The sequence below is a fragment of the Babylonia areolata genome, chromosome 26 (assembly GCF_041734735.1).
Source record: "Babylonia areolata isolate BAREFJ2019XMU chromosome 26, ASM4173473v1, whole genome shotgun sequence".
Lineage (NCBI taxonomy): Eukaryota > Metazoa > Mollusca > Gastropoda > Neogastropoda > Buccinidae > Babylonia > Babylonia areolata.
Window position 1 is genome coordinate 44,079,256 of NC_134901.1, and position 17,848 is coordinate 44,097,103.

At 45.3% G+C, this 17,848-nt stretch overlaps 1 protein-coding gene across 2 annotated transcripts in view; it reads right to left on the reverse strand.

Annotated features, from left to right (window-relative positions):
- LOC143300402 (uncharacterized) overlaps window positions 1-17,508 on the reverse strand; it is a 51,337-nt gene extending 33,829 nt beyond the window's left edge. For both annotated transcript variants that reach the window (XM_076614039.1, XM_076614040.1), the window contains exons 1-7: window positions 17,224-17,508; window positions 11,972-12,163; window positions 10,184-11,398; window positions 8,424-8,567; window positions 7,864-8,071; window positions 6,110-6,222; window positions 2,849-2,959 (exon numbers count right to left, since the gene is read on the reverse strand). In XM_076614039.1, coding sequence (XP_076470154.1) covers window positions 2,849-2,959; window positions 6,110-6,222; window positions 7,864-8,071; window positions 8,424-8,567; window positions 10,184-11,329 — 1,722 coding nt within the window. In that variant the 5' untranslated portion in view covers window positions 11,330-11,398; window positions 11,972-12,163; window positions 17,224-17,508. The remainder of the gene's footprint in view (window positions 1-2,848; window positions 2,960-6,109; window positions 6,223-7,863; window positions 8,072-8,423; window positions 8,568-10,183; window positions 11,399-11,971; window positions 12,164-17,223) is intronic.
- Window positions 17,509-17,848: the final 340 nt, after the last annotated feature.

Consider the following 17,848-nt stretch of genomic DNA (forward strand, 5'->3'; position numbering starts at 1 on the left):
CTGTTTAATTACCCTGTACAGCACATTACGCTTCTAACTTCCCTTGCTTTTCATCTAAGGCTGATAACCTCCAAACAAAGGTAAGCTGATAAAAAATAATAAATTAAAAAAAGAGAGAAACTAAAAGAAGAAAAAGAACATTATAGTGTAATAACCAGATCACACGCTGGATGTATGATCGTCAGGTCATGTCTGACTGTGACCATCAGGAAAGCAGAGGAGAGGCGGCAACTGCTGTCCCCAATATCTGGCCTCAAATTTGATTATGGAACACAGTCTCGACCAATTTACATCCCCACTCTCTTGGCCAAGAGGGTTTTAGGACAGCTAGCATGTGAACAGTTCCCAAATGTCAACCAGCCCCCAAGGCTGCAGCACTAATGGCCAGTGCAATCCTGCCTCCTAGTTTGAGAGTCATCGTCCTTCACAAAAGACTAAGCTGTAAATGGATTCTCATTGCAGTGGATAAGCTTTCGCTTCCTAGTTTGAGAGTCATCGTCCTTCACAAAAGATCAGTTGTAAATGCCTTCCCACTGCAGTCAAGAAAAAAAAAAAAAGATTGTACGGTTCTCGCTACGGTGTTGGCCCAACAGTAAGTCTGCATCCATCTCTGACATATGCCAAGCGTTGAGCCTACTCCAACCGTCATCAGCACAAATCATTTGCTTCTGCAGAAACGAGCTTTTATCTTTTCATGATAATGGAAATTTGTGGTTTGCTCATTGCAAGTACTTCCATCCTTGAAGAGACTGTCTCCGACAGGATTACCCTCAACATGCCTGGAAATGATGATTCACCACTGTCTCCGACAGGATTACCCTCAACATGCCTGGAAAGGATGATTCACTACTGTCTCCGACAGGGTTACCCTCAACATGCCTGGAGATGATGATTCACTACTGTCTCTGACAGGATTACCCTCAACAATGCCTGGAGATGATGATTCACTACTGTCTCCGACAGGATTACCCTCAACAATGCCTGGAAATGATGATTCACTACTGTCTCCGACAGGATTACCCTCAACAATGCCTGGAAACGATGATTCACTACTGTCTCCGACAGGATTACCCTCAACAATGCCTGGAAATGATGATTCACTACTGTCTCCGACAGGATTACCCTCAACAATGCCTGGAAATGATGATTCACTACTGTCTCCGACAGGATTACCCTCAACATGCCTGGAAATGATGATTCACTACTGTCTCCGACAGGATTACCCTCAACAATGCCTGGAAATGATGATTCACTACTGTCTCCGACAGGATTACCCTCAACAATGCCTGGAAATGATGATTCACTACTGTTTCCGGCAGGATTACCCTCAACAATGCCTGGAAATGATGATTCACCACTGTCTCCGGCAGGATTACCCTCAATAATGCCTGGAAATGATGATTCACTACTGTCTCTGACAGGATTACCCTCAACAATGCCTGGAAATGATGATTCACTACTGTTTCCGGCAGGATTACCCTCAACAATGCCTGGAAATGATGATTCACTACTGTTTCCGGCAGGATTACCCTCAACAATGCCTGGAAATGATGATTCACTACTGTTTCCGGCAGGATTACCCTCAACAATGCCTGGAAATGATGATTCACTACTGTCTCTGACAGGATTACCCTCAACAATGCCTGGAAATGATGATTCACTACTGTTTCCGGCAGGATTACCCTCAACAATGCCTGGAAATGATGATTCACTACTGTCTCCGGCAGGATTACCCTCAACAATGCCTGGAAATGATGATTCACTACTGTCTCCGACAGGATTACCCTCAACAATGCCTGGAAATGATGATTCACTACTGTCTCCGACAGGATTACCCTCAACAATACCTGGAAATGATGATTCACTACTGTCTCCGACAGGATTACCCTCAACAATGCCTGGAAATGATGATTCACTACTCAAGTCAAGGTTCTGAACAATGTCGTCTTCTTTTCGTTTCAAATTTCCCTACTTCCGACAAACCAACAAAGAACACATCAAAGTACGTAAGAGGCAAGGCCTTCAAATCTCATATCAAACACACCCAATCCAACAAAAGAAGTTACAGAACAAGAACAAGATGGACAAGGCAATGAGGATCATCTCACAACAGGATGTTTGTAAATAACAACCGACTGACCAGTCCTGACTCTTGAAAGAGTTTACATTGTCCACGGAACTGATCACCAACTGATAAAAACTTTGTCCACGTAACTAATCACCAATTGACAAAATCTTTGTCCACATAACTAATCACCAACTGACAAAAACTTTGTCCACGTAATTAATCACCAACTGACAAAAACTTTGTCCACATAACTAATCACCAACTGAAGGAAAAAAACAAAAGCTCTGTTATGCTTTTACTCGCCCTCCTCCCCCCAACTGCTCAATTAACCCCCCCACCCCACCCCCCACCCCCATCCCTCTCTCAGCCTCAAGACCTGCTGGTCACATGACCAGCAAAGGGATGACTGTAAAACCCTTCATTCATCACTTCCATCCATCCTGCCATGTTTGAACCCTACACCACTTGCCATAGCTGAGAAAATGCCAACCTTTCATTAATGTTGACACCACACACACACACACACACACTGGCACACAGGAACGAGGCGATAACACAGCCTCACTCGGGTGTTTGCACACATGGGTCGAAAGCAAAGCCTGTACCACTGACCTTGTAAACGAAAAATCCACCCTACCTAACAGTCTATATTGGACAGAATCTGGGCCAGTCTCACCCACTTTGTTTGCTTTGCTGTCCTCTGTGGAGTAAGCAGGTGGACGTGGGGGGTGGGGGGGTGGGGTGGGGCAGGCCGCATGGTGAAACAAACATGGCCCTTACCATCATGTCGTAGAGGACCTCTTTAAAGATGAAATGCCGGGAGCTGTCAATCAGGATGCCACGGTGGGGGAAACGGGGGTAGTCACTGATCACGCTCTCCTTCACGTACAGCTGGAAGCAACACGGCACAGCACACACTGTATTGGGTTGGGTTGGGTTGTGTTAAGCTGTGCCGTATTGCATTGTATTGTGTTGTGTTGCGCTGTTCTGTTGTATTGCATTGCATTGTATCGTATCATATTGTATTGCATTGTATCGCATCGTATCACACTGTATTTGTATTTCTTTTTATCACAACAGATTTCTGTGTGTGAAATTCAGGGCTGCTCTCCCCAGGGAGAGCGCGTCGCTACACTACAGCGCCACCCATTTTTTTGTATTTTTTTCTGCGTGCAGTTTTATTTGTTTTTCCTATCGAAGTGGATTTTTCTACAGAATTTTGCCAGGAACAACCCTTTTGTTGCCGTGGGTTCTTTTACGTGCGCTAAGTGCATGCTGCACACGGGACCTCAGTTTATCATCTCATCCGAATGACTAGCGTCCAGACCACCACTCAAGGTCTAGCGGAGGGGGAGAAAATATCGGCGGCTGAGCCGTGATTCGAACCAGCGCGCTCAGATTCTCTCGCTTTCTAGGCCGACGCGTTACCTCTAGGCCATCACTCCACATTGTACTGTACTGCTCTCCTGTCAAAAGAGTTCTCAGTGTGAAAATAGGGCTGCTTTCCCTAGGGAGAGTGCGTCACTACACTGAGAGCGCCACCCTTTCTTTTGTGCATGTTTTCTTCCTGCCTGCAAGTGTATTTATTTTCCTGTCAAATCGGATTTTTCCACAGCATTTTGCCAGGGACAACAACCCTTTCGTTGCCATGTGTTTTTTTTTACAAACAGCACACAGGGCTACGGTATAGATTTAGCTGGATGCCCAGATACTGACGAGACATTTCAGTACAATGTAAACCTTGGCTCATTCTCTTGATGATGTGTAGGTTTTGATTTAATCATCTGAACTGCCTGATTGATTAATGACTGAATACAAATTTAAGTTTTGACCATACAGAATGAAAAATAGTTCTTTGCTGGGTATCCTAATACCCAAACTTCATCCCAAAACATAACAAAGACAGCAAGTGCCGACCTTACGGCAGTCATAATAAAACCCCATCTTTTCACACACATGCATACACACTCGCACACACAGAAACGGATATAACAAAACTGGTTATAAATCTTTTTTTTTTTTTAAATGGGGATGCTCACACACACACACACACACACACATGCACGCATGCATGCGTGCACACACACACCCTCATGGAGGCAGGGCATAAAAAATAAACTTATTCTTTTACCGTCAATAAAGATCATTTTGACTCGACATCTCTCTCTCTCTCTCTCACACAAACACACACACAGCTGCCAGTTTGTAATCCTATCAGCCCACAGTCTCCTACAGTGCTCCACTGGAGTTGATTTTTTTCACCACAGCTTTCATCCGGTCACCCCCCCCCCCCCCCCCCCCCCCCCACCCGTCAGCAAGGCAGTGAACGACACCAACATCTGTGTCCTCCCCCCATCAAAGTCACAGGGTGTCTTGATCCACGAATCCCCCACCCCCACCCCCCATCCTCCTTCTCCTCCCCTCTTCATCATACAGGCTTATCACCCAGCTTGTCTACGGCAACACATTTTTCTGAGAGCTGAGAGAAGGGTGGGGTAGGGGGTGGGGGGGTTGCATCATGCATGTCCCCCCCCCACCCCACCCCCCCGAACCCCCCAAGCCCCCCCGTTCTCTTCCCACCCCTACACCCCCCTTCTAAGTTCAAATCTAGCTTTCACTCATGCAGTTCGATAGCAGTTGTGGAGGGGGGCCACTGCTGTGCCTTTCTCAGCATCCTTAACCACCAACCAATCCTGTGAGAACGTGAACACCTTCAAAGGGGTTTCCATACTTACCACTAACTGAAAACGGGTTTAAAAGCGTTATTACAATTCTCCGCATCACTGAACTTGTACATTTGTATATATGTTCATGGGCTGGCGCATGAATGTCCACTTATGGACTGTCTACATATAATGAAAGCCAAGTTTCCAAACACTTTCCGCTTTAAAGACAACAACCTTTAATACTTTGTGAAGCAGAAAATTCCCATAAACCACCTCAAACCGTACAGTCAAAAACCTTAGACCCCTCCCCTCCCCGCCCCTCCCACACCTACTAAATGCATTTCCTTCAAACAAACAAAAATTAATAATAATAAAATTCTGAAAGAGTCCAAAACAAATGGACAAAGAATGAAAAAAGCAGTAACACACCAACCTAGGATTCAGAAAAGTGTTGTGTTGTGTTGTGTCGTGTTGTGTCGTGTTGTATCACTTTTCGTAACAACAGATTTCTACCCAGGGAGCACGCCTAGCCACAGTGTGGCATCACCTTTTCTTTTTCTATTTGTAAGAGTATTTGTTTCACTACCAAAGTGAGTTGTTTTTATGCACAAATTTTGCCATGTGACAACGCCCCTTTGTTGCCATGGGTTCTTTTACGTGCGCTAAGTGCATGCTGCACAAGGGACCTGGGTTGACCATGTCATCAGAATGATGGGAAAAGTCAGTTTGTTTCTCAAGGTGGTGTCACTGTGTTAGGACGAATCCATATATGCTACACCATATCTGCTAGGTAGATGCCTGACCAGTAGCATAACCCAACGCACTTAGTCCAGCTTTGTGTGCATGCATATATATATTTGTGTAGCTAGCAGAGTGAATTTCTTTAACAGAATTTTGCCAGAGGACAACACTTTCGTTGCCGTGGGATCTTTTTCAGTACGCCAAGACCGTGCTGCACACAGGACCCTGGGTTTATCGTCTCATCCAAATGACTAAATGCTCAGATCAAAATTTTCCAGTCAAACTTGGGAGAAAGGGCGAGAGCCAGATTCGAACCCAGGCCCCTCACAGCAGATAAGCATCTTAACTCTCTCCATACGAATGGCGAAAGAGACAGACGTTAACAGCGTTTCACCCCCAATTACCATCATCAAAATATTACAAGCGGAACGCTCTTATACTGAAGAGGTGAATGTTGACAAAGAATACCACAATTCTGATGACGGAAGCTAAAGGTTGGGTCATTCAGACACCCACTGGACATCCGAGGGGTCTGTGTAGAGGAAAGAGGCTGTACTGAGTGAGTTAACCATTCTGCAAAGGTGGGGTCCCTCCCAAGATGTGAAAATCCCCAGAAAGGGGCGGTGGTACTCACACGGTCGTCAGGCCCCCTCCACACCAGCTGACTCAGGGTCTCCAGACCTCGTAGCAAGCCCCACACCTCGTTGGCCCACAGGTACGCTCCGGACTTCTTCACCACCAGGTCGTCTGCAGGCATACACACACACACATGCAAAGAAACACACACACACACACACACACACACACACACACAAACACATACACACACGCACACACACACATGCAAAGAAACACACACACACACATACACACACGCACACACACACACAACACAAAAAACACAACACATACAACACACACACACACACAACACACAACGCATACAACACACATACACACACACAACACATACAATACACACACACAAACACACACAATACATACAACACATACAATACACACATACAATACACACACACACAACACACAACACATACATTACACACATACACACACACACACAAACACACACACAATACACAAACACACACACAACACACACACATGCACACACAATACACACACACAACACACACACACAATGGATAAAACTGAGAAGACAGGTCAGGGTTTCCACCAACACACTTTCTCTGTGCCTCACTTTCGTTCAGCAAAACCAATTACCCTACTTTAAAAAAAAACATTTACAAAGCAGAAACTGTTTAAAAAATCAAGCTACAATAACCTCGTTTTACAAAGGCTGAAGATTAAAAAAAATAAAAAAATAAAAAAAAATCTACAATAGTGTTTAGTGTACTGATGGCACTGTAACTAGTGTAAGCCACAACTCAGACATGGACATCTTGAGTTACCAACACCTAGGGCAACAGGAGTGAAGTTTGGAAAGAAACCTTCACCTTCTTTTTCCTTCTTCCTAGCTGAGTGAAAATGTGTGAGTGTGTGTATAAACTACGATGAAAGATTCACCAACAGGTGCACATACACAAAGCAAATAAGCCCACAGAAATATGTTCTTTCACACACTTCAGATAAAAAAACCTTCACACGCACAACAACTCGCTGCTTACAAAGGACAGAACAATGGATAATAAATCTCATAGTTATACAAAAGTGTGCACGCGAATATCACTTACACACACAGTGACTCACTTGCACACATTCTCACACACACACACACAGTGGCACACACACAAAGTCACACGCAAGTGACACACTCACACACAAACCCAAACCCACACACACATGCACCCACAGTGACACACACTCACATGCACACATAAACACACACACACAGACATACAGTCACACATACAGACAGACAGACAGAAACACACACACACACACACAAACCCACACACACATGCACCCACAGTGACACACACACAAGCACACACACACACACACACAGACATACAGTCACACAGACAGACAGACACAAACACACACACACAAACCCAAACCCACACACACATGCACCCACAGTGACACACACACACATGCACACATAAACACACACACACAAGCACACACACACACACACACACACAGACATACAGTCACACAGACAGACACACAGACACACACACACACAAACCCAAACCCACACACACAATGACACACACACATGCACACACACACACACACACACACAAGCACACACACACACACACACACAGACATACAGTCACACACACACACACGCACACACAAATACACACACACACAATGTCACACACACACACACAAAACCAAAACACAACCCCTAGTCACCCAACCCTTTTCCTACACACACACACAAAAACCTACACGACTCATCGCTCTCCATGGAAGGGTAGACGGAGCAGGGCTTGCGGATCTTGAGAGAGAAGGTGGAGATGACCGGCGCCCTCTGGTAGAGCGAGGAGCGGTACTTGGCGTCAGGGTTCTCCACGTAGGTGCCCTCCGCATTCTGCAGGTTGTCGTACATGTCCTCCAGCGAGTACAGCCGGATGCGGTTCCGGTACCGCTCTATCGCCTGCATCCACAACGCCATGCAAGCACAAGTGTCACTTCGGTCCCCAGTTTCAGTTCCAGTATAACTAGAGGCGTCAAAGCATGCCAACTGATCCATATCGTATCATGAAATATTTGCCTCCACACACAAACACATATATGCACACACGCACACGCACACACAACACAACAAACAAAAAATCACACCCACCCACCCTCCTCCCACACACATACACACAACACACAGACAAAAAAAACCTACACAAACATCACCCTCCCTTCACACACACATACGTACACACACACACACACTCACACACACACACACACACTCGCCCACACACACACACACACACAAACACCTACACACCGACCTGGTCAATGACGTCACAGGAGATGTTGCTGGTGACGGAGAACTGAAACTCGGGGTCCACCACCATGATGTTTTTCTCCTTCTTGGTGTAGTACTGGGGCAGGGGCCACGGCTCCCCTGTGGTGGCATGGTGCGCCCGGCGAACCTGAACACCCACACCACATGGCCCCACCGCATCACTACCACTGCATGGTTATTTACTGGCACACCACCCACCACATCAACACATGTCTACCTGCACATCACATCAACACATGTTTACCTGCACATCACATCAACACATGTTTACCTGCACACCACCCACCACATCAACACATGTTTACCTGCACACCACCCACCACATCAACACATGTTTACCTGCACATCACATCAACACACGTTTACCTGCACACCACATCAACACATGTCTACCTGCACACCACCCACCACATCAACACGTTTACCTGCACACCACACACCACATCAACACGTCTACCTGCACACCACACTCCACATCAACACATGTTTACCTGCACACCACCCACCACATCAACACATGTTTACCTGCACACCACCCACCACATCAACACATGTTTACCTGCACACCACCCACCACATCAACACAAGTTTACCTGCACACCACCCACCACATCAACACATGTCTACCAGCACACCACCCACCACATCAACACAAGTTTACCTGCACACCACCCACCACATCAACACATGTCTACCAGCACACCACCCACCACATCAACACGTCTACCTGCACACCACACTCCACATCAACACATGTTTACCTGCACACCACCCACCACATCAACATGTCTACCTGTACACCACCCACCACATCAACACATGTTTACCTGCACACCACATCAACACATGTCTACCAGCACACCACCCACCACATCAACACGTCTACCTGCACACCACACTCCACATCAACACATGTTTACCTGCACACCACCCACCACATCAACACATGTTTACCAGCACACCACCCACCACATCAACACATCTACCTGCACACCACCCACCACATCAACACATCTACCTGCACACCACATCAACACATGTTCACTAGCACACCACCCACCACAACACGTTTACCTGCACACCACCCACCACATCAACACATCTACCTGCACACCACATCAACACATGTTCACTAGCACACCACCCACCACAACACGTTTACCTGCACACCACCCACCACATCAACACATCTACCTGCACACCACATCAACACATGTTCACTAGCACACCACCCACCACAACACGTTTACCTGCACACCACCCACCACATCAACATGTCTACCTGCACACCACCCACCACATCAACACGTCTACCTGCACACCACCCACCACATCAACACATGTCTACCTGCACATCACCCACCACATCAACACGTCTACCAGCACACCACCCAACACAACACATGTTTACCTGCACACCACCCACCACATCAACACGTCTACCTGCACACCAGGTGTGCTCAGATACTCCCTCACACATAACACATACACACACACACACGCGCACACACACAAAGACACACACACACTAAACAGCTGACAAAGTAAAATCATTCAGAAAACATACAACACCAAAAAACAAGAGAGGGAGGGAGACAGAGCCACACACTGACAGAAACACGCACAGATTCAAAACCAAGACGGCTCAAAGCAACAAAAAAACAACCCTTGAAGACTAACCAGACAAGCACAGCACTGACCAAAAGCCCCATTCCCACCCCCCACCCCCCAAACGACCCTGACCTTCATCTCAGCGGCTCCGTACTGCTCAAAGGTGATGGAGAAGTCGTCCCAGTCCCAGTTGATGTGCATGCCCCCCACCTCCCTCACCTGCTGCTCCGAGGGGAAGCGCTCTCGCGGCACCTCGTTCAGGTTGCTCTCCGCCACCTCCGGAACCTTCCGGAACCCCCCTTGTGCGTTCTCTGCCTGCCGCTGGTCGTTCTCATACTGAACGTCTCTGTTCACGTTCACGTTCTGCACAGGCTGCTGCGAGTCTTGCTCGGCCGTGTCTCGGTCTCTTTGTTGTTGTTGTTGTTGTTCCGGCACTTGCTGGAAACGCTGCTCAGGGGCAGTTTTGGGGCGGGGGGTGGGGACAGCCTCCTTTGGGGGCTCCCCGGGTTGATCCGGCTTGTGAACGCTTACATCTGATAGGCTGTTGTCGTTGTTGACTTTCTGCTGCTGGTTATTGTTGTTGTTGTGAAAGCTGTCTTGCTGCTGCTGTTGCTGCTGTTGCTGTTGCTGCAAGTTCTGTTGCTGCTGGAAGTGTTTCTGCTCCTCCAGCTGTTTGCGGATGGCCTCCTGCTGCTCCCTGACCCTCTCCACCTGCTGCTGCCTGAGCAGCTCCTGCTGGCGGTACGCTGCTTCCTGGGCCGCCTCTCGCTGCTCTTGGGCGCGGCGCTCTGCCTGGGGTGCCCCCTGGTGGGCAGTCTGGTCCTTGTCTGCCCCTGCAACCTCCAGCTGTTTCTTGGGAAACGCCTGCTGACCGGCTGGGGGGATGGCGGCGTCATCACCTTTCCCCTGCGGCACGGCTGGCTGCTGATTGAACACTGCCACATTCTGTTGTTGTTGTTGTTGCTGCTGCTGTGGTGCAATGTCCTGCACGTCCTGAAGCTGAGGCTTCTGCCCCATCCAGTTCTGTGACTGTGCCTGCTGCTGCTGTTGGCTGTTGACTGCCTGTGCTTTGTTGTGGTCGAGATCCTGCTGGTTCACTGCCAGCTGCTGCTGTTGGAGATTCCCCTGCTGCTGCAGCTGCTGAAGCAACCCGGCACTGCGCTTGCTGCCGCCCATCTCCCCTGTCCTGAGCTGCGGCGCCGTGCTGACGGACGGGCTGGCCGACGTCTTGCTGCTGTGCAGGAGGGAGAGGAGGGTGCCCCTGTCTCTCACTGCCATGTCCCCCTCCTGCCCCTCCCCCCACCTTCACTGGGAAGGGGACGTTGTTGACAGCTTCTCTTCCCCCTGCTGAGGAAAGAAAGAAAAAAAAATTCGTATTTTGATAAAATCACTACGTCATGATATAACAACATGGCCACATCAAAAAGTTACACCACAAAATAATACACAGAAGCAACTCTTGTGTATCCCTCTGTGACTGACTGCAGGGAGATCCATAACCTTAGGTTTTTATACACATTATACGTTACTGGATGAATCATACCCGTTTAGATTACAGGACATTTCTTTGCTGAAACAAACTACTCCTTTGTTTGATTTGTTTTGGGGAAGATTTCCAAGAGCAGGAATCCATCATTACAATTCTGCATGGCTCTTTTAGGTGCTGATCGACATTTTGATTTCCTGCCTTGTGTAAGTCTTCCATTGTTCCAATAAAGACATTTGTGTTTAGTTAATACTGCCAGACGCCAAATGACCAGCAGTTTATTGACGCTAAGCAACTGAATTATAATTTTATTTTACTTCAAACCCCTCTCTCTATCACTCACACGCACACACACACACAGCCACCCACACATTCAAACAAAACACACAAGGATACAGACACACAGACACACACACACACACACACAGACTTACACAACACCCTGCTCTGTCCTGCCACTCGGACTCCCTCCTGTGCCCTGACACCTGGACACAGCGCCGCCAACACCACCACCATCATCACCACCTCCACCACTGGCGCCATCGCAGCCTGTAGCCACCTCCCACTCCTCATCATCCCCATCAACGACTGGCCCCCTCACCACCACCACCACCACCACCGTCTCTCTGTGGACACACAACAGGCAATCACCGCAATCATCATCAGTATCATCAGCATATCAGTTTAGTACCACATTCATCATCGTCAATATCATCATTATCATCATCATCTAGAACAGACACAACTACCTGTTCTGTGGACACTGTTAAATCTCCACCACCACCACCTCCATCTTCATCATTATCACCTTTTTTTCTTTTTTTTTTTAACTTTGTTTTAATTACATTTCTTCATAATACCCATCATTATCACCTTTTGTTTAAAAACTTTTTAGTTTTATGACATTTCTTCAGAACACTGTGCACACACACACACAAAACAAAACCAAAAACAACCAAACAGCATTATATGTGCTTACAAAAACAAAAAATAAATAAATAAAAGCAGGAAACTATCAATGAAAGTATGAGAACAGGACATACAGCATCCAGCTCAGATGGCAGGATTACTGATGTGAGAAAAAGAAAGAAAAACAAAAAACAAAAAAACACCAAAAAGCCACATGAAATGGAGGGGTAGCACAGCAGTTAAAGTGGGAAGCTAGAGTCCTGGGTTTAATTCTCCCTTCTTCCTTCAGAGGGCAGGATTACTGATGTGAGAAAAAGAAAGCAATAAAAAAAAAAAAAATAAAAAAAAAAATGAAATGGAGTGGTAGCACAGCGGTTAAAGTGGGAAGCTAGAGTCCTGGGTTTAATTCTCCCTTCTTTCAGTAGACCACAGTTGACTTTCAAATAAAGCCCTTTTTTCAAAGTGCTTTTTCTTCAGTGTGTGCATGCATGTGAGGGTGTGTGCGTGTGTGAGTGTATGCATATCTATCTGTGTGTGTGAGAGACAGAGAGAAAGAGACAGAGAGTTAATGCATGCGTGTTTACAATACCATACTGACTGACTCATAAATAACGGAGCAAAACAATTTCAGCTCATGAATAAAGTGGTTGGCAACTTGTTGTCCAACACATCCTCCTGTACTTACACTGCTACAGTTGTACCGGCAAACTAACTCCTGCTCACCCTCACAACTTTTAAAGCAAACTCCCCTCTGATCGAAAACCAACCAACAGTGAGGTGAAGAAAAAGTTCACTGAGAAGACTGTTCACTGCAAAGATAATAAACCATAGGCTGCAACCTGGTCTGCATCCGGTGGATTAAAATTTATGCCACGGCTGAGGTGAAGACGGAGTTCCGAATGGGGACCATATGCTGTTGTCTGCATGACGGTGTGTTATACTGTGGTGTTGGCAGTGGCTTCTTCATCTGGCCACAGATAACGGCTGGCTGTCCCACCAGTCAGCACTCCAGTGTCTGCTGTCAGTTTTATGACATGGATCACTATTGTGTTTACGCCCCCACACCCACCCACCCACCCCATGCCAAACCCTGCCATCCCCAACCCTTTTTCTTTCTTTTTTATTTTATTTTATAATCTCTCTATTCTATTTGTCGCAGGGCTGTGTGTGTGTGGGTGTGTGTGTGTGTATGTGCGCTTGTGTGTGCGTTAGCAGGCGATGTAAGTGTGTGTGTGCGCACATACACATGCCTTCTTTTTTTCTTCTTTTATCTTTTTTTTTTTTCAATGTGCATTTATTTTCTAATCAATGTCATCCAAATAGTTTGAGCGAGTTCACATCCAGCAAAGTCTACAATCTATATGGATATGGCACTGAGTAAGTGAACTGAATGAGGTGTCAGGTTGGTTTGTCTTGGGTGGTGGTGATGGTGGTGTTTTTAGTTTAGATTGTCATTCCAGACCAAGTTTGTTTTTTTGGTGATTTTTTTTTTTAATAGACGTTTTCATTTTTTTTAAATCAGACATTTATGTACTTAAAATATGACACATAACTGAATTTATTATCTAAAAATGATACATTTCACAACAGACAAGAGGCAAAGCCTTCAAGACTCACTTGTGCTTAGCACTTTATCCAGTAAAGGAATCATGGGGAGAGAGAGAAAAAAAGAGATCTAAAAAAATCGTTGAAAACTGCTCTGCATTAAATATGAAATATAAGTTTTCTTGTTTGTTTGTTTTTTTGTTTGTTTGTTTTGTTTTTGTTTTTTTTTGGGGGGGAGGCATGCAGCGGGATCGAACCTTGCACGTACATTTCCAATGGAAGCAGACTGATCCCCAAGACTGCAGCACACCTGACGTCCATTGACTAAATTTAAAAATTAAAACAAATGTTGACGTTCTTCGTGCGATAAACAGACGATTGCAGTGGACGTAATAACGCCGTTTTCATCATATTTTTTGTGTGTGTTTCATTATATCTAGATTATTTTTTTCGGCGGTAAAGACGACGCTGCCATCTCCTTCAAACACATCGCAACACGTAAATCTCTAGATCTGCACAAACCAGTCCACAGAAAGAAACGATCGATTCAATTTTTCTTTTGTGTTCATTCCCGTTTAATCAGTGTCCACTTTAGAATACTTATATGCAGTAAACACGCTGATGGTGTAGTTAGTATCACTGTAACTGTGTAAGTGTTCTGTCCAGAATTTGTGTTTCTTTCCTTTTGATTGTGAACAAGAAACACGAGGTCATGTCATCTTCGAAAACAAGCTACCTTCCTGTCAACCAAACTCAATGGAAAGCGGTTTTTAGAATTTTCGGATTTCGGAACATATCTTCACGAAATAAACCGTTAATAATTGGTAAATACTGCTCAATTCGGTAGAGTTACAACCTCTTACTGGTATGACTGTGAAGACTTTTTTTTCATACTATGTTTAAGCCAATTTTGGAATTGGCAGACAAAATATTTCCAGAGAAAATGGCAATGTTAAAATTTACCAATGGACGCGCGCGCGCACACACACACACACACAACTTATCACCGGGTCAAAACATAGACTTACTTCGTTTACACAAGTGAGTCAAAAATGGTACAATGCACTGCAGCAGCGAATGGGTTGTTTTTGTTTTTTTGTTTTTTTAACAAATCATAAGAATAAATAAATGAATGAATAACAATGTATGTTGTCTTAAAAGGTCTAGTAAAATATACATATCGTTTCTGTTGTTGTTGTTGTTTTTTATTTCTTCTTTTTTTTTCTTCTTTTTTTTTTAACCATTTAAAATCGATGTTCGGGCCACAGCACACAGTGATTACAAGATGGCGGTGGACAAGACGTTGCCAGGTAAAGGGATTTTAACGATGTTTCGACAGCACATAATAACTGTGACCGTCAAAAACTAATGCCACATGCGTAGCACAGCATAATAATTCAGATGCGCTAGCTGAGTTTTTCCCATAATGAATCCCACGATTTCCTGCTACAAGGGCAGGTTCGGGAGTCGTGACAAACAAAACTGTTCGGAACACAAAGCGATGAAAAACCAGATCGAGGCCCAGTCAGCCAGCAAAAATTACTTTTTCTAGCAAAGGCAGATCCATACTACCTAAAACGAATTTCTATGTGCAGCCTATAAAAAAAAGGGGGGGGGGGGGAGATGAACTTACTAATTTAACTGGCCAAAGTACTTTTTTTAAGTAGACAGGATAATCACATTACCCAATCAAAAACATCGAGATTTAGATATCCGTGAACAACTGGACATATCTAAATTTCGTCAAGCCATCACAGGATGTATTTTGCATGCATGCTCTGCAAATTCTGGGGAACAGAGCCATCGATATTGATGCTCAGCGCGACTGACACGTAGCGCTAAAAGACCAGTTGGTTGGGGAGAGAGAGAAAAAAAAGTGCTATCGATACGTACATGATGCTATTGAAATGCAGCGCTACTGAGACGATAAAACTGGAAACAGTAGCACCATTGACAAGTAGTGCCATCATGGGGAATCCGAATTGCACCCGACCGAGATCTCTGGCAGTTATGATACGGACACGACGAGGGTAAATGAAGTGCAATCATTTTACGTTTGACAACAGCGCATCTCATGTGATGACGTCATGTCGAACTGATAATGAAATGATCCACAAAACTGTTTTGTGTGTCATCCGTCTGAATCAGTCTGAATCAGTTGCGTATGTGTTTGAAAGACTGATGTGAAAGAACTTTGATTTGTATCTGCACAAGATTCAGCATTATTATTAGTGTAGGCAATGTTGTTACTAATTATTGCTTTGAGGGCACGGTCCAAGTCATTCAATAACAATAAACCTCACATCCTTTGAAAAAAAAGAATTACAGTCTTTTCTCCTTGAAATTCGTTGTCTGAGAACAACTGAAAAGTACTATTATCTTGCACTCTTAAAAAAATGCTACAAATATAATAACTTCCAATAGGCTATTAGTCAAAGTCGTGATATATTTTTTACACATCTAGCATATGCTATATATATAATGTGTGTGTTTGCTTGTGAGCCAGCGCATGTGTGTGTGTGTGTGCGTATTGTGCGCTCTTCTGGCATTTGATCGTTTCTTGTTTGTTTCTGTCAGTGTGTTTGTGTGGCAAGTGGCATACACAAAACACAAAACCTAAGAGTGGAAATGTTTAAGCGCCGCATATAAATTACAGTTCATTTCATTTCGACTGCTCTCATGTGACCCCGTGTGCTGGCTACCTGAAACAAGCCCAAAACAGCCAGAATACGCTGGCTTAACTAACCTGGCTTGGGGCAGTATATATGCTCTCTACCTTCAACAAGTATTTCGGAAATCTGTAAATCCCGTGTACTGTGATCCGAGACATATAATGGCATGTTGCTTGTGTGTGTGTGTGTGTGTTGTTTGTTTCTTTTCCGCACAGAAACACATGTCGAGGCGAGAAAGTTAATCTCAACAATACCATCAACATCTTCATCATCATTTCTATCATAGTAGCAGTAGCAACAACTCTATCAACAATAAACAGTAATGAAAATAAAATAAAAATAACAATAATGAGTGCCTAATCCTTCGGTATATCACACAAGCGCGCCTCTCTCTCTCTCTCTCTCTCACACACACACACACAATTAATATACGCCACAAGCAGTCGCTGCAAGATGACAAGATGTCAACCGCCATGAATTAATAAATAAGAGGAAGAGAGAGAGAAAATAAATAAATAAATAAATAAAACACCAACCGGACTTTTGACAGCAGTACTTACACCTGACAGTGGAGTGATTCAGCTGATCGTCTGTCCACCCCAAGTTTAGAAAAAGAAAAGACAATGCACACACACACACACACACACACACACACAAGAACACACACCTTTACCACACGGCACCGCACATAATACACATACAAAACGACAGCCCGCAAAGACACAATGAACTAGGACTTCTGAGCCGTGAAAGGAAACGCCCGGACTTCTATAGACGTGTGGATAAAAACGCCACAGGCAGTAGTAATTCTAATGACACAAAAACTGGCTTCAACTCCTCCGGGTGTCGTCCACGCGCCACAGCTGAGACCGGACAACTGGCGCGCGCGCTGTTTTGTTTTCACTGAACAGACTCAGAAAGTGACTGTACTAGGAGGGGAGGTGGGAGAGAGGGGCGCGCGCGCGCGCGTGTGTGTGTGTGTGTGTGTGCGAGCGGGGAGGGGGTGGGGGGGGATGCGGGCGGGGGAAGGGGGGGCGGCGGAAGGGGTGATGCAACTTCCCACCACCAATAATAATAATAATAATAAATAATAAAACAACTTCCCACCACCAACCCACTGATCTACAAATAGACTGGAGTATCAAACAAAAACAAAACAAAACAACAACAAAAAAAGAAAAAAAA